This window comes from Vigna radiata, chromosome 4 (assembly GCF_000741045.1).
Source record: "Vigna radiata var. radiata cultivar VC1973A chromosome 4, Vradiata_ver6, whole genome shotgun sequence".
In the NCBI taxonomy this organism is placed as follows: Eukaryota; Viridiplantae; Streptophyta; class Magnoliopsida; order Fabales; family Fabaceae; genus Vigna; species Vigna radiata.
Genome location: NC_028354.1, coordinates 5,254,006 through 5,276,055, shown reverse-complemented (window position 1 = coordinate 5,276,055; position 22,050 = coordinate 5,254,006). Strand labels below are relative to the sequence as shown.

Below are 22,050 nucleotides of genomic sequence, written 5' to 3'. Positions count from 1 at the left end.
AAAAAAATACGATAGGTACTAATGAAAATAAATAAATAAAACACAGTGAAAAAATAGAAAAAACAAAAAGAGACTCTTACATGCGATTAAAAAAAGTGGGTTTAATGAAAAATTTGTGATATGTTAACGGATGAGACTGATTTGATACATTTTTCATATTATAAGGACTAAAGATTGACATTTTTAAAAGCGGAAACTAAACATCAGAACTTAACTTAGAGACAAAAAATGGTTTAAACAAAAAAAGTAATCATCCACCTTTTACCTAAAATTAAAGTATTTAAAATATTTGATTGCATATAAGGAAATCTTTTATTACAGCATAAACTTCAATATAATATAATATATGATAAATAATATCTTAAATTATATTATTTTGTCTAATAAATAATAAATAATGTTATGCAAAATATATATATATATATATATATATATATATATATATATATATATATATATATATAAAGATATTATAACGAAAATATTGACGTATATGCACTCGCATTTCCTCTATAAGAAGTATTCATCTATCTTTTAAAAAATAGTGGAAATAAATATTAGGAAAGAAAAAAAAAAGAGATATTTGTAAATGAATGATTAATATAGAATTTACTAACAAGAATTTATTTTGGAAGAAAAGTCCAAACACAACTTTTTATTTTATCCCCTCCTTTTCTTTTTTTTTTTTTTTTACTTTACAAGAAGGAGAAAAATTAGATATAGTGTTGATATTTTCTTCTCGAATCTCAATTGAAATTCTCTCTTACGAATTTTTGAATACACACATAATCAAATGGGGTAATTAAAATGTAGATAATTAGTGTACTTATACCATCTTTTTTTGTTAATTGGATAATTAACTAGTCATATTTTCTTGTTAGGTAGATGTATAATTACCTTATATATCATAGTTATTTTTTCGGATATTTGATCTGAAACATTTTAATTTTCTATTGGGTATTTTCTATTTTTAAGATTAATAATATAATATTTTGTTTAAATTTTGCATATTTTTATTTATTTATTTTTTTATACTCTTTTATCAAGTATATCACATGTTTTCATGTGGGGTGAAATCATAATTGATGAATGGATGCACTAACGTTTGTCTCAAGTAGAGTTTCAGTGATTTATTTTATTTCAGTATGTGCATAATGTTGAGTTGGTAAACTTTAAATAAACACTTATCGATATATTTCATATATAATTTGTTTTTGTTTATTCAGTATTTTACTCTTTATAGGTATATTTAATAACTCTTTATTCTGGATTGAATACGTTTTATTTATATAAATAACACATTTTTATTGTATTAGTTTAGAATTTCAATACTTAAAAATTGAATTTTGAATATATTTTTTACTGATCAATGATCAGGTACACTAAAACATGGTTGTTTTAGGATCGAATATAAATTTGCATTATATTGTTTGAGTAAAAGGAATAGACAATGTATTATTGTGTGAAAAAATTCAATTAAATATATAAGACGATTTAAATAAATATGCCATTTAAATAATTTTTGATAGTATTGTTTTAATTTTTTACTTTTTCTTTGAATTCTTCGATTCTAAATTTCAATTAATTTATCTTTTATTTATAGTTAATTGTAATAAATATAAAACAAAAAAATTATACAAGTGTGATTAACACATCAGTATATGGTTAATGTTACTCATCATCATTTTCTAATGAATTTGGCTGGATCTACTAAGTTTGTGACAGTGTATAAGTTACGAGTTTAATCTATGATAACATAAATACCTCTAAAAATTAATTACTACTTTATTTATTTAGTTTGTAAGCTAATTTATCAACATAAAATAATGAAACTCTTTCATAAATACTCTATAGTAATTTATTTTAAAATTTAATTTGTTATAAATTACTTCAATTAACTTTTAATTCATAAATTTATTTTAAAATGCATATATTTTATTTTTTATCTATTATTATTAATTTCAATTTTATAGAGATAATTAACGTTTATATTTAAGTTAAATTTTTATGTAGTTCAAATTAAAAAAATAATAACAATAATCATAGTGAATGAAATCCTAATTAACAGTTTTCAATAAATTTTAATATAAAATTGAAATGCACAGAAATTAATGGTAGGATTTTAACATGTTTGAGAATCTTTTACAGAATAAAAACATTTGAGCATCTTAAATTTTCATTCCATTTAATATGATATAGTTCTCTTAACTCAAACAAAAAGCTTAATAATTTTTCAAATAGGAAGCAACCAAACAAGTAAGTTTTATGTCACATGTATTAAAATGGCCTTATAATGATAGTAGTTGATTTTAAATGTTTTTTTTTTAATAAATAAACTTTTTTTTTTGTAGTTTTTATTTTGTTTTATATTGAAGTTTAATGTGTTTTAGTTAATATGTGATTGTTTTATTCTAATATATATGTTTAAATGTTTGAAATAAGTAAATAGAAAACTATTTTAATGGAGAAAAATATACTAGAGTTCAAGAAAACATGATTGAACAACAAAAAAACGAATTTAGGTGAATATTTGCATTGTATACCACAAGAATTAGGTTCAAATATAACGAGAAACAAAATTATTTTAGACGATATTATTCTTGTGACACTTTTCATTATTTACTATTCAGTTGTTGGGTGACACTATTCACTCACTGGATGACACAATTCATTATTCACTCCTTAGGCGACACTATTTACTTATTGGGCGAGTATACTAGCTCGTTGGATGAAAATTTAAGTCGTTCAACTAAAAATGTTGATTCTGATATATAAAATTCATGTTTTGACAAAGAGGAAGGGGTTTGGCTCGTCTTAGACCAACCCCTCCTTATTTTTCATAAGTTGTTTAGGATAAACTCTTGGAGGTACACAAATTGGTCGGAAAGCTTTCCAACCCTTCTTGGGTCTTCATAATCCATTTTAGTTTTACCATTTTTGGAATAGAAGGAAGAACTATAAAATTGGAGGTGTTGATTTGAATGTGAAACACAATTGGAACTTAGAACAGTTGCTAAGAATTGCGAGGAAGGGTGTGCATGCATTTATGGCTTCAATTTCTTTTTTCTCTCTCTAATTTTGTAGGACTCTTCTCCATCATAAATGACTATTCTTATTTATTGATATTAGTTATAAAACATTGAACTCTTTTATAATTTTATGTTGTTAATAATATATGTTTATCCAATTTATTGTTAGCATTTAATTTCCACACTTAATATGGATTAATTCTATGTTTAATATGTGATTGTTGATGTATTAGAAAATATGATTTCAAGATAGGAATGAAATTCAATACCTAATAAATACTTGTATTTAAGTAGAAAACTTATTCAAATCTTATATTTTTTAATTTAAGACATGATTTCTCTTTTTTAACATTCACGTTTCAAATCTTATATTTTTTTAACTTAAGATATGATTTCACTTTTTTAACATTGATCACGTAATTGAAATCTTGAATGAATTTTTCTATACTGAAAGTTTTCAAGAATAAGATTTAAATATAATTGTGGGTTGAATTTAAAATAAACTACTTGATAAATATATGATAATGAAGTAGATAAAATTTTTGACAAATTATAAATATTTTATGTTAATTTTTCTTATACGTTTGTTAAAAGTATCAAAAATTTTATTTGTATTTTTATGACTTTATTATCTAATTAAATTAGAAATAACGAAAATGGTTGTGTTACATAAATAATTTAAAAGAAAATAAAAAAATACTTATTATTTACGCGAGATGGACACCCTGTTGGATTTGTCGCAAACCGCTATACCATAAACAGAAAGCTTAGGTTAGACAACCATTATGGTTCATCTGTGTTAATGTTAAAAAAACAAATAAAAGCTATTGCAGTGAAAACGCCAAAGCTTATTTTCATACTTTAAAAGAAAACCCTCTCAAAATAACATTATTTTAGAATTATCATCTGGGCAGACCCAGCAGTATTGTCGGCAAAAATTTATTTGCAGTATTATTATTTTTCCTTTAATTTTCTAATTTATAGTCACTACGAAACAAACCGGAAAAAGACAACCGTGTTCTGAGTTATAACAACGTCAACAAACGTGGATGAAGAGTTTTGTTCAAAAATTACAAATATTTTATTTTAGTTCCAGACAAACCGCGCATCGGCACATGTTCTGTCGTTTCCGTTAAAACCAACACTCAAAATAGTACACACATAAATATTTATTTATTTATTTTTAAATTTTAATACAAGGAAGAAACCCACTTTAGGTATCATCTATAATAAAAAATAGATATAATAATCAAACTCACATACTGTGAGTTTAATTAATGTTGTATAACTCAATCTACTCATACAATTTGAATAGGCAATTAAAAAATGAGTGAAAACATTATGGTTGTTTGAGTTTGGGGTTCAAAGCAGGAAAAGTCCAAAATGAGATTAATTCTATAATAAAGTTGCATAAGACAAAGGTTCTTAATTAAAAGTGACATATTCTGAATTCAATGTATCTACCTGAGAGTCATCACATGCATTGTAAGTGATCACATGTGCATGCAATCTAATGGCTTATGTTTTGTCAATTGTGTTTAGCACATACAAAGGTTTACCTCACGCAATTCTGCGGCGTATAAAATATCTTTTAACACATTCTCATTCACCATTCACACGCTAAATAAATACATGTCGTCGCATGAATGTACTCCTCTGATGCATACAACTTTGTATAAGTCAATTAGAAGAGATATTATGTTGAAAGTGCAAATCTTACCTTACAAGTCGATTTTATGGGAATGAATTAATCTTAAAATCAAATTCTTAACATGGTATGATTAGAACCCATCCTATCGAGATCAATGTGGCACGTTGTTCAATGTGAAACTTCTAACACCCCCTCATTAATATCTAATCTCACGCTCGAGATTTATATATCTTGGTGTGTTAGAAGTTTCATATCGACTAGAGATAGTACCAATTTATAATATATAAGTGTGATGCAAATCCAACTCTGGATTTACAGAAATGAGTTAGGTTTAAAATTCAATTCTTAACATATTGCAATTTATTATGTGTTTGTAAATGTAACTAAATGCGACAATCTTGGTAAAAATGAGAGAAAAATATTAATTGATATTTTTAATAAGTATCTAATAAGGAATAAGGTGCTTTTGTATAATCACTTAAAATTCATTTCAATAAATTCAGTTATCCCATGAAAGGCTGGATTACGAAAGAGATAAATGATCGATCAATTTTTATGTTAAATGATAGTAAAATATTGAAATTGAAGTGATAAAGCATAAAACAAATAAGAAAGCCATTGAGTTATAAGAGTAATTGTTGACAAGTCTTTATATAAAAAGAGCTTTTAACATTGATTATTGTCAATATTTATTTTAGCTCTTGAACTTATGTAAAAAATGATATATATGTTATTTTCTAGTTCAAAAATCGATATAAATATACAAACATTTCAATGATTATAAATATTATTCGATGGTATAACTCCAACTAAAGAAAAAATTAAAAATATTGGAAAGGCTTCTTACGTTGGAAGTAAATGATCAATACTAGATTGCTTATAATTGAAAGACAAAAGAACAATGAATAATATCAAATATCACATTCTATTATATTGTTTTATGACATGAATAAATCCATTAAACCAAAAAACCTTGAACTTTAATATCAAGAGGAGCAACATATACCTTCTCGCGTAATCTTCGTTGAGAAAAACATTATCTAGTTGTTTCAAAATAAGCTTTTAATGACAATTAAAAAATAAAACTCAAACAATGATAAGCTTTGCAACAAGTAAAAAAGTATCAAATCAATCCACTCCTTCCATCTATTTGTAAGTATACCGTATAGTTCGAACGATCATGCTTAATACTTCATGTCAAAGGAGTTGGACGACCAATAAGGGGCAAGAAGCAATTAAATAGTGAATGTAGTAGCACCAACAGGCACAGGCAAAGCTGAAGGGCTAGTAACAATGTGGCAGTAGCAACAGGCAAAGTCGAACAACCAGTAACAGAAACGGTCGGCCATTGACGAATAACAAGTTTTTATATAATGATTAAGGTAAATGATAATTAAAGATATTGGAATGAGATTGGATCTATATTAATGTTTTACTAATCTCAAACCTATGTCGAAAACTATAAATACAAGTAACAGGTAAGAGGTAAGTAATTGTTGTGCATTTAATACTTAATCAAAATTCTCGAACGGATAATATATATTGACTTAAACATTGAAGAACCTTTGGCAGGTACATCTTCGGACGATAGAGTGAAGCAAGGACACGGAAGAGCAATTATCGGACGACATTCTCAAAAGAAATTATGCAAGTATTGAGATTGACTTGATCCTGTAAGTTTTGACCAATACTATATAATGCTTAATTTTGTACGTCTACTTTGCAACCAATATGAATTTTTCCTATGGTAGATATGACTTTGCCCAACATTCATAACCTTGTGCCAACAATACAATTTTAGGCTATACTACAAGGCTTATGTTTTGTAATAAATGTAACAATATTAGGGAAATAATTGTCACATGTAAAAGCAGAAGTGAGGAAATGAAAAAATATATCAGAGAATGAGTTAGAAGAGTTGAATGACCATTAAAAATCTGGGTCAACGACTAACTTTAATTACTTCATTGTTTTATAATTATGCATCGGACAATAGATTTAAAATTGATGATGTAATAAGCCAGGTCAGAACTTTTCCTAAGTTAAATATATATGTAGTACTTAATATATAGGAGGATTAAAACTAGGAAAGTGTGGGTGGTAGGAAAGTCGAAATTAAAGTGGTAGCAATAATGAAAAAAAAAAGAGAGAGATGAATGTCTGATAAAAAGAATGTCATTTTTCAAGACATTAGGTTGAAACACGTTTATAGACAGTAGAAATTGACTAGACACTATTTATGCCAAATAAATGTATCTTTAAGTAATTATTTATAGTCGAGAAAAAATATTTTCCTAACTCTTGATTGGAATTTTGTACTACAAGAAGCCTTATTCTACTTGCCTAAAACGAATGCATCCAAAAACTTTTAAATAAATAAGACGAATTAACTGGTTATATTATATAACACTTATTAGCAAAATGTGGTATAGTGAAGAGATATATTGCTCAAGGAAATAAAGTACCTTTTTTTTAATTATAAGTTAAAAGTTTTTTTATATTTAATAAATTTGTGTATATATATATTTATCATTCATAATAAGTTATATATTGGACCTCAAGTGTGCTAATATTTTTTAAATATTGATTTCTGGAAATGACGTTATGTACGTAGCTGACGAAATGTAACTAAATGTGATAAGATTATTGGGTAACCACTTTACCTGTCGTATGTTGCATTGTGTGTATATTATGGGTGGTGTTGTTGGTACAATGTTTTGCATGCAACTAAAACTATTGGAGGAGCAGTGGTGACTATTGATGGGGGAGGGTGCACATGGCAATTAGGTATAAGTCACGTGGGAGCCCCGAGGTTGAGACACGTTTAGGGAAAACCGAGTCAGCAAAAGCAAAAACCTGCGAACTCACACACACACACGCGAGCCTCGCATTGCCCTTCTAATTCTGGCTCGACGCTTGGCGCGTGTTCGTTGTGCACGCCACGGACATGTGCGAATGTGCGAATGTGCTGTGTGCTATCGTATATGCCCATTCACCTCGGTAGGTTCAACCACGTGGCTGCGACCAACTCCTTGACTTCAAGGTTCCATGGTTTAGTTTAATTTAGCCATTGTATTCAGCTCTTGTTTTCGACAATTAATTATATGATTTAAATGTTTAATAACAATTTACTTTCAAGATGGACCATATAGTTTACTTTTAATATTGGTTTTACATAACGACGTGATTATGCCAAACTAGATAGAAAAAGAGAGTGACTGTAGAAATCTTATCAGATGGGACAGTGCTGATATACAAACATGACTTGAACAGTGTGTGTAACACAATAAATGTATCCAACTTGCAGTTGTGGCCTGCAGGCATTAGTTATATTTGCTTTTAAGAAATGAGAGAGACGTTGAATTTATATATGTAAATGTAAAGCATATGTAGTATAGAGTTTTTACCATGGAATCGTAAGAGTTGTTTTGTGATGAGTCTACAAAGACTATGGCTAGAATTAGAATATTTGTCTCCCAGACTAGAACACATTTGGTGAGTGGAGTTTAGCGGAGAAAGTTGATTAAGATGCCGAAAGAGTGATAATGGCACCAACCAATGGAGCATCAGTAACGATTACTTTAACATTGGATCCTGAAAAGGTAACAGGAAACGATTAACAGTAGTGAATGTCTTTGTCAAAAAGCAAACCTTCGTTTTCAACATTTATTTGACCATATTTATACACATACGAAAAGGTGGTTGGAGTTCGGTTTGACTGAACCCCCAAGAAAGGAGGAAAAAGCTACCAATATAAAAAAAAAAGGCTTAAAAGGGTTTGCAGAGTCCAAATTTTAAGCATCACACTCACAGAATGATGATATGTGTTTATCTTCTTGCGGACTGATGGCGAATGAGTAGGTGGGTGGCGGCAGAAAAACAGCCGAGATTTTAATATGGTGCTGTTCCCTTCTCATCAAGTAATTCAGTATGAAAACGAATACATAAAGCCCTTTTCTTAAGAAAACAAAAATATTACGTTTAGAAGCATTGATTTAGTAGGCATTTCACTGAAAAAGAAAAGGGGACAGATTTTCAAATCAAAGAAGAAAAGAGATAATATGTGTATGATGGTGGTTCAAAACGGAGTCAAACTCTTGTCTTTCTATACATCGAATGTGCAGACTCAGAAGAGTGTTTGTAAGAGAGAATGAAATCAGTAAATCTCAACTATAGAGTTGCACGTGAATAATTGCTAACTAATGATTACATTATTTTATTTTTAACTTCAATATATATATTCTTCTTCTTCAATCATAATTAAAATTTCTTTACCTGATACGTTCGCTATATAGGCAGAAGAATATATTTGAGTTCCATGATACTCTACACGTACACATGTGTTATAGGAGTTATATGGTTGACTTAATAACAAAATTTAAAAAGAGAAATAGGATAAGTATTGAGTTTAACTTTCTCTTATAAAATTTGGGAGATAATGTTACATTGAAGAGTTTGAAAAAGAGAATAAAAAATGAATTGATTTAAACTCTTTTATGCTAACTAACAATTATCATTTGTTTGATAAAAAAATAAAGATTTTTATTTCCGTTTATGAAATTGAGATTAAGTTTTTTTCTTATAATAGTTTTCAACTCTAAGTATGAGTCAAAGTTTTTTTTTTTTTAACCTTATATTCTTTATCTTCGGTTGAACGAGAGAGTTTTACATTCTCATGCTAAATTTAGTAAGGTTTTTTTTACTGTTTTAGTAATAAATATACGTAACTAAACTACCATAATATCATAAAAATGTATTTATAGATTGTGAGATAACTTTGATCTACATTAACTTAATTATGATCTAATTGATAATGGTCTTACTTATGTTTAATATAATCAAATCTTAATGTTAACTCCAGTTTAATCTAACCGTTTAACTATTACACCTTTGAAGTCATAGAATAGGAGAACCGGATGTCCAATTTTTTTATCTAATAAATGTTATCTTGTGTAGTAAATTGGATAAGACAAATTGAGTTTCTTTCTTCTTCCTCTCTCTCTGTAAAGAAAGGATTTGTAGAAAAGGTGAAGTGTGCTCCGGTGAAGAAATAATTATCAGAAGTCAATGTTGAAGGAACAAGTGGAGAGTAATTTCAATAGTGTAATGATTTGAGGCACGTCATTAGTCAAAATCTACACTATTTAATGCAAATCGTTATTGAGTGGAGGAGTTTGAACAAAAGCTCCATCATAATCATTTCAACCTGTGTGCGATGGGGATGATTATTGGCAATGTTTTGTAAAGGTAAAAAATGGAATCAAGAAAGACAGCAACGAACAAGGTAGATCATAATCTTGCAGGATGAGATAAATAGACACTTTTGTTCCCCTCATTAATCATTATTCATCCTTTGAATATTCTTATGGAATTCGGGACAAATTTTTTAATGTAAAGAAGCATGATTATTAGTTAAATTACAAATTATTACTACTTAATAATTTGTCTCTTACAATTATTAAGTAGTAGTTTGGATCGATTTTCTTTTTTTCATAAAATTTAAGTAATTAATCTTCTTTGTTACACTATTCTTGACTTGTTTTTAAGTATAATATGGATTATTAGGAGTCTAATATCAGTATGTAATATAAGAGTTAATCTTTATATATCACGTCTAATTAATTAATGTATTCGATACTTCATTTAAATGAAATCAATTTTCTTGTCATTTTTATTAGACAATATATTTTTAAAATTACAATTATAAATAATATTTGAGGATACAAAAATAAGAGGGAAGTGTTATAGAAAAAAGATCATTTCAGAAAATTTCATTTCAAAAAAAAGTTGGAAATTGTATTGTAGTAAACTTATTTTGAATGCATTTCATGTCGGAAATTTCATTTGGAAAATCCTACTTTAGAAATCTTATTTTTGGTAATCTGTTCCAGAAATCATATTCCAGAAATTATATATTACAGAAAATTTCTAAAGCAGGTAATTTTGATTGGGCCCAATAACAAGCCCACTAAAGAGTGTTGGGCCTAGAAAAGCCCGTTGGGTTTGAGGGTGAGGCAATAGCGGAAGAGAATAGCAGGTATTAGATGTTGTTGGAGTGGAAGAGCAGAGAGCGAAAGGAAGAGAAAGAGAAGTGAAGAAAAAATGCGTCTGTTCGATCCTTGGCCTGTTTTCTTCAAGCGGGAATGGAAGCGAAATTGGCCCTTCCTGGTCGGATTCGCCGTCACCGGAGCTGTGATCACCAAATTTTCTCTTGGCCTAACTGGTAAATCCATTTTCCTATTTTCTCATCCCCAATCCTCTTTTTTTTTTTTTTCCTGAAATTTGATTTTTGCTTTGGATCTTATTCCCCGTGGCTTCATTTTCCGCAGAGGAGGACGCCAAAAAGTCAAAATTCGTCCAGGCACACAAGAGGTAACTCTCCCCCCACAAAACCCTAGCTTTTTTCTCACACATTTTACCCTTTTTTATTTTCCTCTTTTGATACAAATGCGCTTCTCGTGTATTCGATTGTTGATATTTAATTTTCAACTCGTTGGAGTTCAATGCACATATCTGATACAATATACCAGATTATTCGTTTGCCGGAAATTGGGCATTCTAGTTTTTTAGCTATAATTTTTTTCCCGACCAATCAGTTTGGTAAAAATATACATGAATTGTGGTAAAATGAGAGCATCTGTGGTTGAAAGTATGCATAATCTGGCCCACGCACTCATGATATTTGTTCATTGACGTGGTTAATTTAATATAAAACAAAATGGTATACCATTACAAACACGTTATGAACTATTACAGCAGTTCAAAGCTTCTCATACTCATTTTCATCCTCTTTCTCAGTCCCATTTCTTTATATGTTGCATTACTGTCTATCCTCTGCTTTAGTTTCATTGATGTGGCTCTGTTGATGTACTAAAAGTGTGATGGCCCTTAAACTTGACTGTCATTCCAAATTCAAATCTTATATTGTGGATGTGCCTAAGTGTATGCAATTTTCAAGTTGATGGATGTGAATTATTTAATGCGCGGTTTGTTTAATGAGTTGTTACTGAAGCATGATTCCGGTGAAGATCAAAGTGTGATATTATGTTTTTTTGAAAGATCATGAGGTGTTTTAGGTTTGGAATTTTGAGGCGATGATCTAAGAATCAATTTACCATAATATGAATGATTTTACATGAAATTGGGTTTGCTTAGTAGTTGTTGCTAACCTTACCGAGGAACCGAATGTTAAATATCTCAGCAAATATTTTTTATCTTATTTTATAATGGACTTTGATGTTTGAACCACTTCTTGCAATCTTGACAATTGTTTGTCGTGTTATCTCTTAATCATATTCATACATAAATTTGTAGATTCAATTAATAGGATGTCATACTATACCTATTTTTTCAGGTGACTTTGGAATGGAAGATTTGCACATTGTATTGGATGTGTTCAGTGAGCTTTGTTTGTTTTAGTTTTACAAATTGTAATAGAAGAGATGTTGTACACTCTCTCCGTGTTCCTATTTTCATTTTGGTTGTTTACTTAAACGTGCTTGAGTAGTTCATAACAAGCAATTCTGATGAATGGATGCACTCTATGATTACTTTAATGTGATAATTATTGGGACCTTGTAGTTTTGTTCTTACAATGATGCTGGATTGCGAACACCTAAGGGAATATAGTTCTATCAATCTTGTATGTTTTGGGACTTTCTGTAGTTTGCTTTTCAGCAGCTTTTAATACTATACCGTAGTTTTCCCAAACCAAATATGTCAGGAGAGCATGTTCTGAACATACTCTGCTCTAAAATTTTCACGAAGTCTTTGCATGGAAAATTTATGCTGTTTGTTATTTTTCCAGGTAATTTCGGAATGGAAGATTTGCACCGCCTTTGCACATCGTATTAGATGTCTGAAGAGAGCTTTTCTTGTTTAAGTTTTACAAATTGTAATAAATGAAGACGTTGTATACACTCCATTTTCCCATTTCCATTTCAGTTATTTACTTAATGTGATTGAGGAATCCATACTAAGCAATTCTGAAATACTCAGCAGCCTTTATCCGAAAAACATGCTGAGCATTCCATTCTGATATTTTTCACTCAGTTCTTTGTTCGTCTTATTATCTATCTGGGGTGTAGAATCCTAATTAAGGACGTGTGGATTTGACTAAATTATGTTTTATTCTACGAATTAGGTTATGATTCTTAAAATTATGGTTTTCAAAAACTGATTTTAATCTTTAAACAATAAATTTGAGAAAATCAAATGATTTTTTTTCAATTGTTGTTAGCTTTTAATAATTTTGAATGTTCAAATTATATTTCTAAATTGAGAGATGAAGCTTAATTGTGTTTTTAGCTCTTAATTATATTTTTAAACGTATAATGGAGTCTGCTGAATTTACAAACTCGTTGGGAAATTTCCAATTATCTTGATGCGTAAGGTTAGGTTAAGCTCAATCAAGTATAGCCACTCACTGGCTATCATGAGTATGGCTTTAGTTCTATGATATGTGAAAATATATCGAGTGAAAGAAAGGTAAGTTTTACATTTCACTTAATCTATATGTTTTCGTCTCTTAAGCCATCATGAGTATTACTCATCGCCATTTTAATTATAAGATCATGCTTATATATTAAAAAATTAGCTGTAGACATTTAAACAATTCTTTGATGGACTTATGATAAATTTTCTAATAATTAAATTAATATCGAGTAACTTTTAAATACTAAATGAACAGTTTACTATTTTTTCTAAATAATTTACAACAATATACTACAAATATACAGTAGTATATCAACGAAAAAATATTTATGATCATCACCAGAAAACTGTGATCAGTAAAAAATAAAACATTAGATACTTTTGAGACCGTTCATCCTAAAATAAAAATCTACTTTAATCCTTAGAGATAATTGGTACATACGTATATATATACATACACACGATAGGGGATAAAACACAGGTTATTGGCAGACCAGAAAAAGAAAATGCGAGCTTGGTTTCAAAGTTTTGGTCCTTTAAGCCGACCATAACAATAAAGAAAGAATGAGATAAGCTTAAAAATTAAGATAATTTAAATGGTGTAGGTCAGGAATGTTTGAAAATACTCGTGGCTCCTCATGCATCATATTGGTAGGCTCACATATAATTGAATGCTCCCTTCATATTTGCCTCTTCAGAGCAATGTTTCAATAATGTTCAACCTAATCAATTTTTCCATCCCACAGCTTGAAACCAATCTGGCACAACTCCAACTTCACAGCAACAAGTTGTTAGATAAATCAATTACACTAGTATATCACTCATTTCCCATTCTCGAAAAGAAGAAATAACTTTATGCGTATGAACCAATCCACCTAAATAAATTCATTGACTGCATTTCACACATCCATTACAGGTATTAATAATAATCAAGTTTTGTTTGCAAAACAAATCAGTTGACTAGGTTACTTTAGAGACTGAGGTAATAATGATGAATAATAATGAATCCAACATTATTGGGCCGGTCCACATCACCGCCCAGTAAAAATTCAAAGGGTAGGTTTGGTCCAAAAGGTGCCAATTGATTGAAGGGCCCACAACGCCATACGCAATTGGTCGGTGTCCAGTGACCAGTCCAAATCATCTTGTACACGTGTCATCACAAGAGCAACCAGGAGGCTCCTCCCTCCGCCACCCTAGACTATAGACAGGTGGCAAAAGTTTGAATTTTCTTCTTTTTACCTTAACATTTTGTTCCTCGTGCCTTAAACTTCGCTAGCACTAGTGTTTTGTAGTACTATATAACAACCTTGACCACTCCACAAAAATTCACAACCAACTACATCATTCAAGTTAAGGCATTCACTCTCTTCTCTTTTATTCCAAACTCACTACAAACATAGAATCAGAGAGAAGAAGAAGAAGAAGAAGAAGAAAATGCCGATTTCTAGAATTGCCGTTGGAAATTCTTCCGAGTTGACCCATGTGGACGCGCTTAAGGCTGCTCTTGCCGAGTTCATCTCAATGCTCATTTTCGTTTTCGCAGGGGAAGGTTCTGGCATGGCTTTTAGTAAGCACCTTCTCTTTGGTTATTAAACTTCGTGTTACTTTGAACATGCATGTAGCAGTAACAACAATATAACAGTATAATTGGTTGATGATTATCTTCTGAACAATGAGAATTAATGCACAGTAACACATAAGTTTTTATGGTTTGGCAGATAAGCTGACAAACAATGGTTCGGCAACACCAGCAGGGTTAGTGGCAGCGTCACTGTCACATGCATTTGCACTTTTTGTTGCTGTCTCAGTTGGTGCAAACATTTCTGGTGGTCATGTGAATCCTGCTGTCACTTTCGGTGCCTTTGTTGGAGGCCACATTACTCTCTTCAGAAGCATTTTATACTGGATAGCTCAGTTGCTTGGCTCTGTGGTTGCTTGTTTGCTCCTTAAATTTGCCACTGGTGGAATGGTACACAGCATAACATAACATAACATAAACAACTTCATTTTCCTCAACATCATTCGTAGATGTGTTAAATTTATGTTTTGTGTGTTACATTGTAGGAAACATCTGCATTTGCACTTTCTTCCGGTGTTGGAGCAGGGAACGCTCTGGTGTTTGAAATTGTGATGACTTTTGGGTTGGTTTACACGGTGTACGCAACTGCAGTGGATCCAAAGAAGGGTGACATTGGCATAATTGCTCCAATTGCAATTGGTTTCATAGTTGGTGCTAACATCTTAGCTGGTGGTGCTTTTGACGGTGCATCCATGAACCCTGCTGTATCTTTTGGGCCTGCTGTTGTCAGTTGGACTTGGGCTAACCATTGGGTTTATTGGGTCGGCCCATTTGCCGGTGCTGCCATTGCTGCTGTTGTCTACGAGATTTTGTTCATCAGCCAAAACACTCATGAACAGCTCCCCGTCACTGATTATTAATTGAACTGGGATGCCTTTCTCTCTGTTTATGTTTCTTCTCATTCCTCTGTTCTTTCTCTAGCGTTTGCTTGTGTTTCTATTCTTCATTCCTTTCAACTTTGTAACACAACAACATCTCTTATGTAATGTTCATTTCATCTTATGTACTGGTGTTAGCGAAACTTCATTGCCAGTTTAAATTTTTTCGTCTGAAATTACATTGGTGAGAAAGTGAGGTGAAAAAAAAAAGTATGCATTACATTCGATTATTATTTTCCTTTTATATGCAAATGCTATCTTTCAGTGGTATATATCAAGCTTTTTTATCATGCGGATATTGAATTTTTATTTATTTTAAAAAATTGATTTATTTAATATTATCAAATTTTGTATATTTTAAATGAAAATAAAAATGTTTTCAAAGTTTTTAAATATTTTAAAATAAAATACTAAGTAAAAAAATAAAATTATAATGTGTTAAACATATGCAGTTCGTATTTTAATTATATATTTATTTTATTGGTGATTTGAGAGAGATTCATGAGGTTTAAAAATCATAAACTATATGTTCCTAGTTTTAACTCTGAAAACATTAATATAGTTCCTTGACTCTATATCAAATTTTAGCTAAAAAACGTTTTTTTCATGAAGAAACACTTTAGTTAATAGTTGACATATATTATAAGAGAAATTATTTATTATAAGAAAAGAAAATACTAACAAATTTATTTTGTTATCTATTTCAATTTTGTTGATAAATGACTTAAAATTATTTATTATAATATAATATATTAGACGGTTTGATTGTATCAATTTAACACTTTATTAATATACATGATATTATAATATATAATATGTAAATTTGTCTATATATTAATTATAGAAATCTAATCTTACATATTACACGAATATGTTTATATATGGATTAGATGAGTCTAAATGTTTATATTACTTATATTACCGCAATTTATACATACACTATATATGTTTTATCTTTTATACTTTTACAAAATTTATTATTTAAATTTTTTAAACATATTAACTTTTTAAATTTATTTTTAAGATTAATTCTAGACTTAATTATAAAATTAAAAATTATTATTATTTTTGTCCTAGTTCATGATAAAAGATAAAACTTTCATTTTTTTTTCCTGTTTTTCCTACTGTGTGTTTTCGTGAAAATTAAGATTCATCGGCTGTGAATCACAGTTCTGTTTCCTTGATATTAAGCTTCATTTTGAGGCTTGTTTATAAGACCCTTTTGGATCGAAATCAACACATATGTTTGTGTTGAGATCTGCAAGTCGCATATATAGCTTTATACTATTCATACCATTGTTAGTGAAATATAAAGAATAAAAGGAGCATGAGATGTGAGAGAAGTGTAGATGAGACTGAAATGAAAACTGAAATTGAGATGCAAACAAGTGCTTGATATTTTACAATGAGAAGGAGCAACTAGCTATCCTATTGGATGGTTTTGGAAAGTAAAAGCACTGAAACCAACATTGAGTTATGCCTAATCTGAAAATTATTACAGCTGGGTCACACTCACTACTACTACTACTACTACTACTACTACCTACTGTGAAACTGAACCCTTCCAAAAGCTTAAAGACGCAACAATGCTATACAGGTTAGACTTTAGCTGCATGCCACTGCCACACATATGCTATCAACAAAATATTTGTTGGAAAAAACGAATAGAATATCATACTGTTAGCCGTTTAATGCATAAAAATATGGTTCACTCATGGGGCAAAACAAACTTTCCTCATCCATCATCACCCTCAGATTCTCATAACAATACTCCCACGATGATGATGCAGATGGGCAAGACAAGTTGCAACCCTCTTCACTCTCTCCATAAACAAAACTGTTGTTGTTCTCTTCTGACATGTCTATATCTTTCCATATATCATCCATTGAGAACTCACCTTCACCTTCACCTTCACCTTCATCTTGGGTTGAAGCTCCTCCTGTGTCATAAAAGCTCTCTTCTCCTGCCTTTTTTGAACCGTGTGGATCCACTTCATGCTTCTTTGAGGATACTGATATTGAGGAATGAACACTGGAAGAAGGTTTTGTTGGTGTAGATGATGCAGCTTCTCCTCTTTTTTTGTCCTGAGCCTTTTTCCTCATCAGAGTCCTCCAGTAGTTCTTGATCTCGTTGTCAGTGCGCCCTGGTAACTTGCGAGCGATTCTTGACCACCTGCATATCATTAGAGTTTTGAGTCAAAAGGGTCAATGATACAAAGCATAAAACTTAGTTATAGTGGTTTCAGACTGTTGATTCGAAGTTTTACCTGAACAATCTGCAGAATATTACTTAAGAATTATATGTATCTAAGTTTTGGTTTGAAGACAAAGGAACTAAGAAAGTATAGTGAAGTTGAGCATATATAATATATATATGGTTATCGATCATCAAACCTATTTCCCCATTTTGAATGAAGCTCAAGCACGAGTCTTTCTTCCTGGGGTGTCATCTTTCCACGTTTGAGACCAGGATGAAGGTAATTAACCCACCGTAATCTGCAACTTTTACCTGTTCTATTCAAACCTACAACAAAGTGAGGTGGTTAAAGCTAGGGTGGTTCTTCCATAATGCATGCCTAATGCCTATTTTACTGTCTCCCGCCACCTTCAAACCTGATACCTTAGCAATAAAGTCCCATCTACGGTCTCCAAACAAGCCAACAAACGACACCAATTTGAAGTCTTCCTGTTCTGTCCATGGACCTTTACGCACTTCCTGTTGAACCATTTTCACACACCACTACTTCTGGAAATGGAATATTTTCTCTCCAGTGTTCTTTCTTTCTTTATCTATCACTTGCTGCCTCCTATGCAACCATTACCAACATTTATATATACGCCTTGTCGTACTCACTCTTTATTTTTTATAAGCCATTTTGCATATCCACCGTTCATTTGGTCATTTTTTCATGATGACATCACCCGCTACGTGGAAATAATCAGAGTAATAGATCAATATGTTCATGTAACTTTCACCATTTTTATTTTTTCCTCTACCCATACACACCACTTTATTCATGTTGAACTTATCTGACAGATGTTTTTCTCCCCCAGTTCCACCTTCCCCTATGCATTTTCAACCCCAAATTTCTCATTAATTAATCATATCTTCTCATCATATGCATGGATTTGCCTTATAGGTGCCTCAATTTAACACAAAGACAAGATTAGGCAACACTCTGCAATATTGTACATTTTATTGTTTTTATAGCGTATACCCTTTTGAATCCTTTTTCAATAGTCTAAAGCATTTATATATAATCATATACTAAAGACTTTTTTTGGGTGTTCTTTGATTCGCCTTTCATTGGGGGTGTTGTTGGCCAGCTAACATCTACTCTCAACATCCAGAAAACAGAAATATGAAGAAAAATAAAAAAGCTTGATTTTTTAGAAGTAGGATTCCAGAAAGAATGGTGTGTGAGAAAATTAAAACTTGAAGGGATTAAGTTGACAGAGAAGCCATGCTGCTTGATGAAGAGTTTGATGGATATTACGGCTCTTGACTTCTGCAAAGGGCAGCACAGAAAGAAAAGAGAAAGTGAAAGAAGACAAAAAAAAAAAAAAAAGTGAAGAATATAGGAAGAAATGGTTAAGATGTTTTCTGAGAAATATATAATATTGAAAAAAGGATAGAGATATTAGTCTAAAAACTATTGTTAGATAAATGTAGCAACCAAAGTTGTGTGTGGTGCCCTCAGCTGAGAGAGTGTGGCACTATATGTCGGGCCAGTTTAGGTTATATTAAATAATACGATTTTTTTCCAACTTGAATTATTTAATTGACGATAAATATTTTCATAAAAAGTTGTTTAATTTTAAAGAAATTAGTAAAAAAAACAAAATACAAATATAATCTTGTATGAATGAGTAATATATAACCAACAAATACAACATTAGGTTAAAGTAAAATCAAAAGGCTTTCTTTTGGATGAGACTGATATGTTTCAAGGTAAAACGCGGATTTTACATGTTTTTAGTTTTTAAATCAATAAAAAATCTTCTCCACCAAATTTAACAATTTTTGTTTTCTACTTTCTCAAATCCTGTAATAGAACCTTAACTATAAAATTTTATAAATGAATCTAAAGTGTTATTTTTTCATATATTTTTTACATTTAGGAGGACAAAGTCGAATATGGTTTATTTAACACCTAATTAATACTTATTTAGTCAAATTTTGTCTTGTATGAGCGCATTTCACACGAATCTTTTATATCCATATGGGTACAACAACACTAAGTTTTTAGTAAAGAAGAACAAGTTGAAAATAAAAATTTCTCTGTTTTGTCAAGATTGACTTGTGCTTAACAACTTGTCAAACATACCCATAATTGTATAATTAGATGTATGACTTTTATTTGTTTATCATGGAATATCTTCCACTTAATTTTATATCTTGAGCATATTTAAGTGTGTGTGTGTGTGTATATATATATATATATATATATATATATATATATATATATATATGTGGAGCAGCTATAAATTGAGGATTTTTAACTTGTTTTAAAATCTTGAGCATTTCTAGTTTGATTTTGATAAGTTTCTAATTTGAATTGATTTTGAAATGAATTTGATAATTATCTTATTTTGATTATGTTAATTTTTAAGTTAAATTCATTTTGTTTTATAATTTTCAACACTTAAAAGACAGTTAAAATGAAAAAACAGTAGATGAAAAATTTAAATAATTATGTGCAAAAACTATAACTAGTGTAGTTAAACAACAAAATTTAGGTTGAACCACAAAAGAAAATATCTTTAAAGAAAAAATCTCAAGCACCAAATCTAAGACTGAGTTATGAAAACTCATTCTCAGATAAGATATCTCAAGAGTTAAGCATTAAAACACGAGAGTGAGGCATAAAAGCAAACACATATAAGTAAGAAACTCCAACTGAGCTACAAGTGCATTTGTTGAGAACCGTCTTGAACAATTTATAAAAGCAAAGTTGTATTCTTATTTCAGACAAACCCTTTCTAGGATAGATTTTGAGACACTTTTTAGAGAGTCTTTGTAAATAAAAATTATCTATACTTATTAAGGAACACAAAAGGATATGGCTACTCAAAGCATTATAATTTTTTGCATCTATTACCAGGAGTTAACATTCTCTTGTGTTGAGGTCAAAATATAATAATTTCCAACTCTTATATTGATATTCTTTTATTTATTAAAGTATAATCTTACTTACGTATTTATGAACTAGTTTGTGCTTGTTGTTAGATGATAGAGTTATAATCTTAATGCAAGTACATTCAAACATTAAAGAATCACACTAAAATTTGATGATTAGATTTTAAATGTTAGAAATGAACCTAAAATTACGTCTAATATATTCTTTTTTTCTCCTAAAAATGTAAAAAGAGATTCATCCAAAAATATCCAAAAATCTTATTTTCTTTTATTCATTAATTGCATATTCCTCAATTCATTTATCCTTACTTTCATTTTACAAGAGATAAAATGAAAAGTTACCATTTTATAACAAAATGGCTTCTTTTTTAGAGAAATTATTGTTTCTTTAAACAACATTATTTTTAATAATTGAGTTTTAAGAGTGCAAAGCATACACAAGGCTCTGGTGATGATATCTTAAAAAGAAATTGGGCAGCAACCTAAATTGTACCCAAGTTGTGATATTGGTAGGGACGACAAATTAAGTTTCAGAAAATCTTACTTTAAAAAAATTGCGTATTCTTCGTCTCATCTTTTTCACCTTTCAGAATCCATCATCACCGACAAATAATGAAACATGGTTACATCATTTTTAATGAATGGCCAAATCAACTGATAAATATTATATAAATAAATAATTAATTAATCAAATCTCAGCATTACATACAATTGATGTTAGATATAAAGATAGGGAGACGAAAAGAGAAGAATGGTTTTGGCATTTGAGCCTTTGTAATGAATGATATGATGAACAACAGTAAGAAGTGATGAGATTTTGGATTTAGTGAGAGTATTGGAGGGAAAAGGAAGAATCGAGAAATAGATATGAGAATGTGAGTGGAGAAGAAAACTAACTAACATGGAAATGATTGAATTGTAATTGGATGTTGAACTCAGGCCTGCCGGCCTTCTTCTCTGTGATTGGAAAAGTGCTACAGATTTAGATGAACAACAATATAATAATATTGCTGAACCACGATTCTAACAATACCTGATAAGTAGATATGCAGAGTGGAATATTGCATCATTTGTCTGCATTTATACTAACACCACTCACTCTATTTGTGGTCTTCAATGTTCTGAGCATCCTTTTTTTAACATAAAGATAACATTATATCATAAATTATTAACCACAATAAATAAACATTTTCCTTAGATTCAAACCTCTCATTGGAACAAGTACACAATTTGGAGCATGGGATTCCAATAATAAACATTATTCTGCTTCCCTTTCTTTAATAACTCCAACGTTCAGAGTTGCCAAAAAGATCTGCCAGTGACGTGGATGCCACCAT

The 22,050-nt window shown here is 30.1% G+C and overlaps 3 protein-coding genes across 4 annotated transcripts; 2 read left to right on the top strand and 1 right to left on the bottom strand.

Moving 5' to 3' along the window:
- The first annotated feature begins 10,708 nt into the window (after window positions 1–10,708).
- Window positions 10,709–12,753, top strand: LOC106758711. Of its 2 annotated transcripts, XR_001375572.2 has the most exons (3): window positions 10,811–10,903; window positions 11,010–11,052; window positions 12,488–12,753. XR_001375572.2 is itself a non-coding variant. In XM_014641675.2 (2 exons), exons 1-2 carry the CDS (start codon window positions 10,783–10,785, stop codon window positions 11,054–11,056), a joined length of 168 nt encoding a protein of 55 aa, XP_014497161.1. In that variant the 5' UTR covers window positions 10,709–10,782. The 2 variants fall into 2 exon arrangements, 1 of the variants encoding a protein (XP_014497161.1); XM_014641675.2 differs by lacking the exon at window positions 12,488–12,753 and having other exon boundaries at window positions 10,709–10,903; window positions 11,010–11,056.
- A 1,681-nt stretch (window positions 12,754–14,434) lies between these two features.
- Window positions 14,435–15,793, top strand: LOC106758577 (aquaporin TIP1-3). Its single transcript, XM_014641500.2, has 3 exons — window positions 14,435–14,683; window positions 14,835–15,085; window positions 15,181–15,793. Exons 1-3 carry the CDS (start codon window positions 14,551–14,553, stop codon window positions 15,553–15,555), a joined length of 759 nt encoding a protein of 252 aa, XP_014496986.1. The 5' UTR covers window positions 14,435–14,550; the 3' UTR covers window positions 15,556–15,793.
- A 1,130-nt stretch (window positions 15,794–16,923) lies between these two features.
- On the bottom strand, window positions 16,924–21,751 carry LOC106759316 (transcription factor MYB48). Its single transcript, XM_014642433.1, has 4 exons — window positions 21,615–21,751; window positions 18,187–19,082; window positions 17,968–18,097; window positions 16,924–17,746 (listed from the first exon to the last, which is right to left on the bottom strand). Exons 2-4 carry the CDS (start codon window positions 18,299–18,301, stop codon window positions 17,254–17,256), a joined length of 738 nt encoding a protein of 245 aa, XP_014497919.1. The 5' UTR covers window positions 18,302–19,082; window positions 21,615–21,751; the 3' UTR covers window positions 16,924–17,253.
- Window positions 21,752–22,050: the final 299 nt, after the last annotated feature.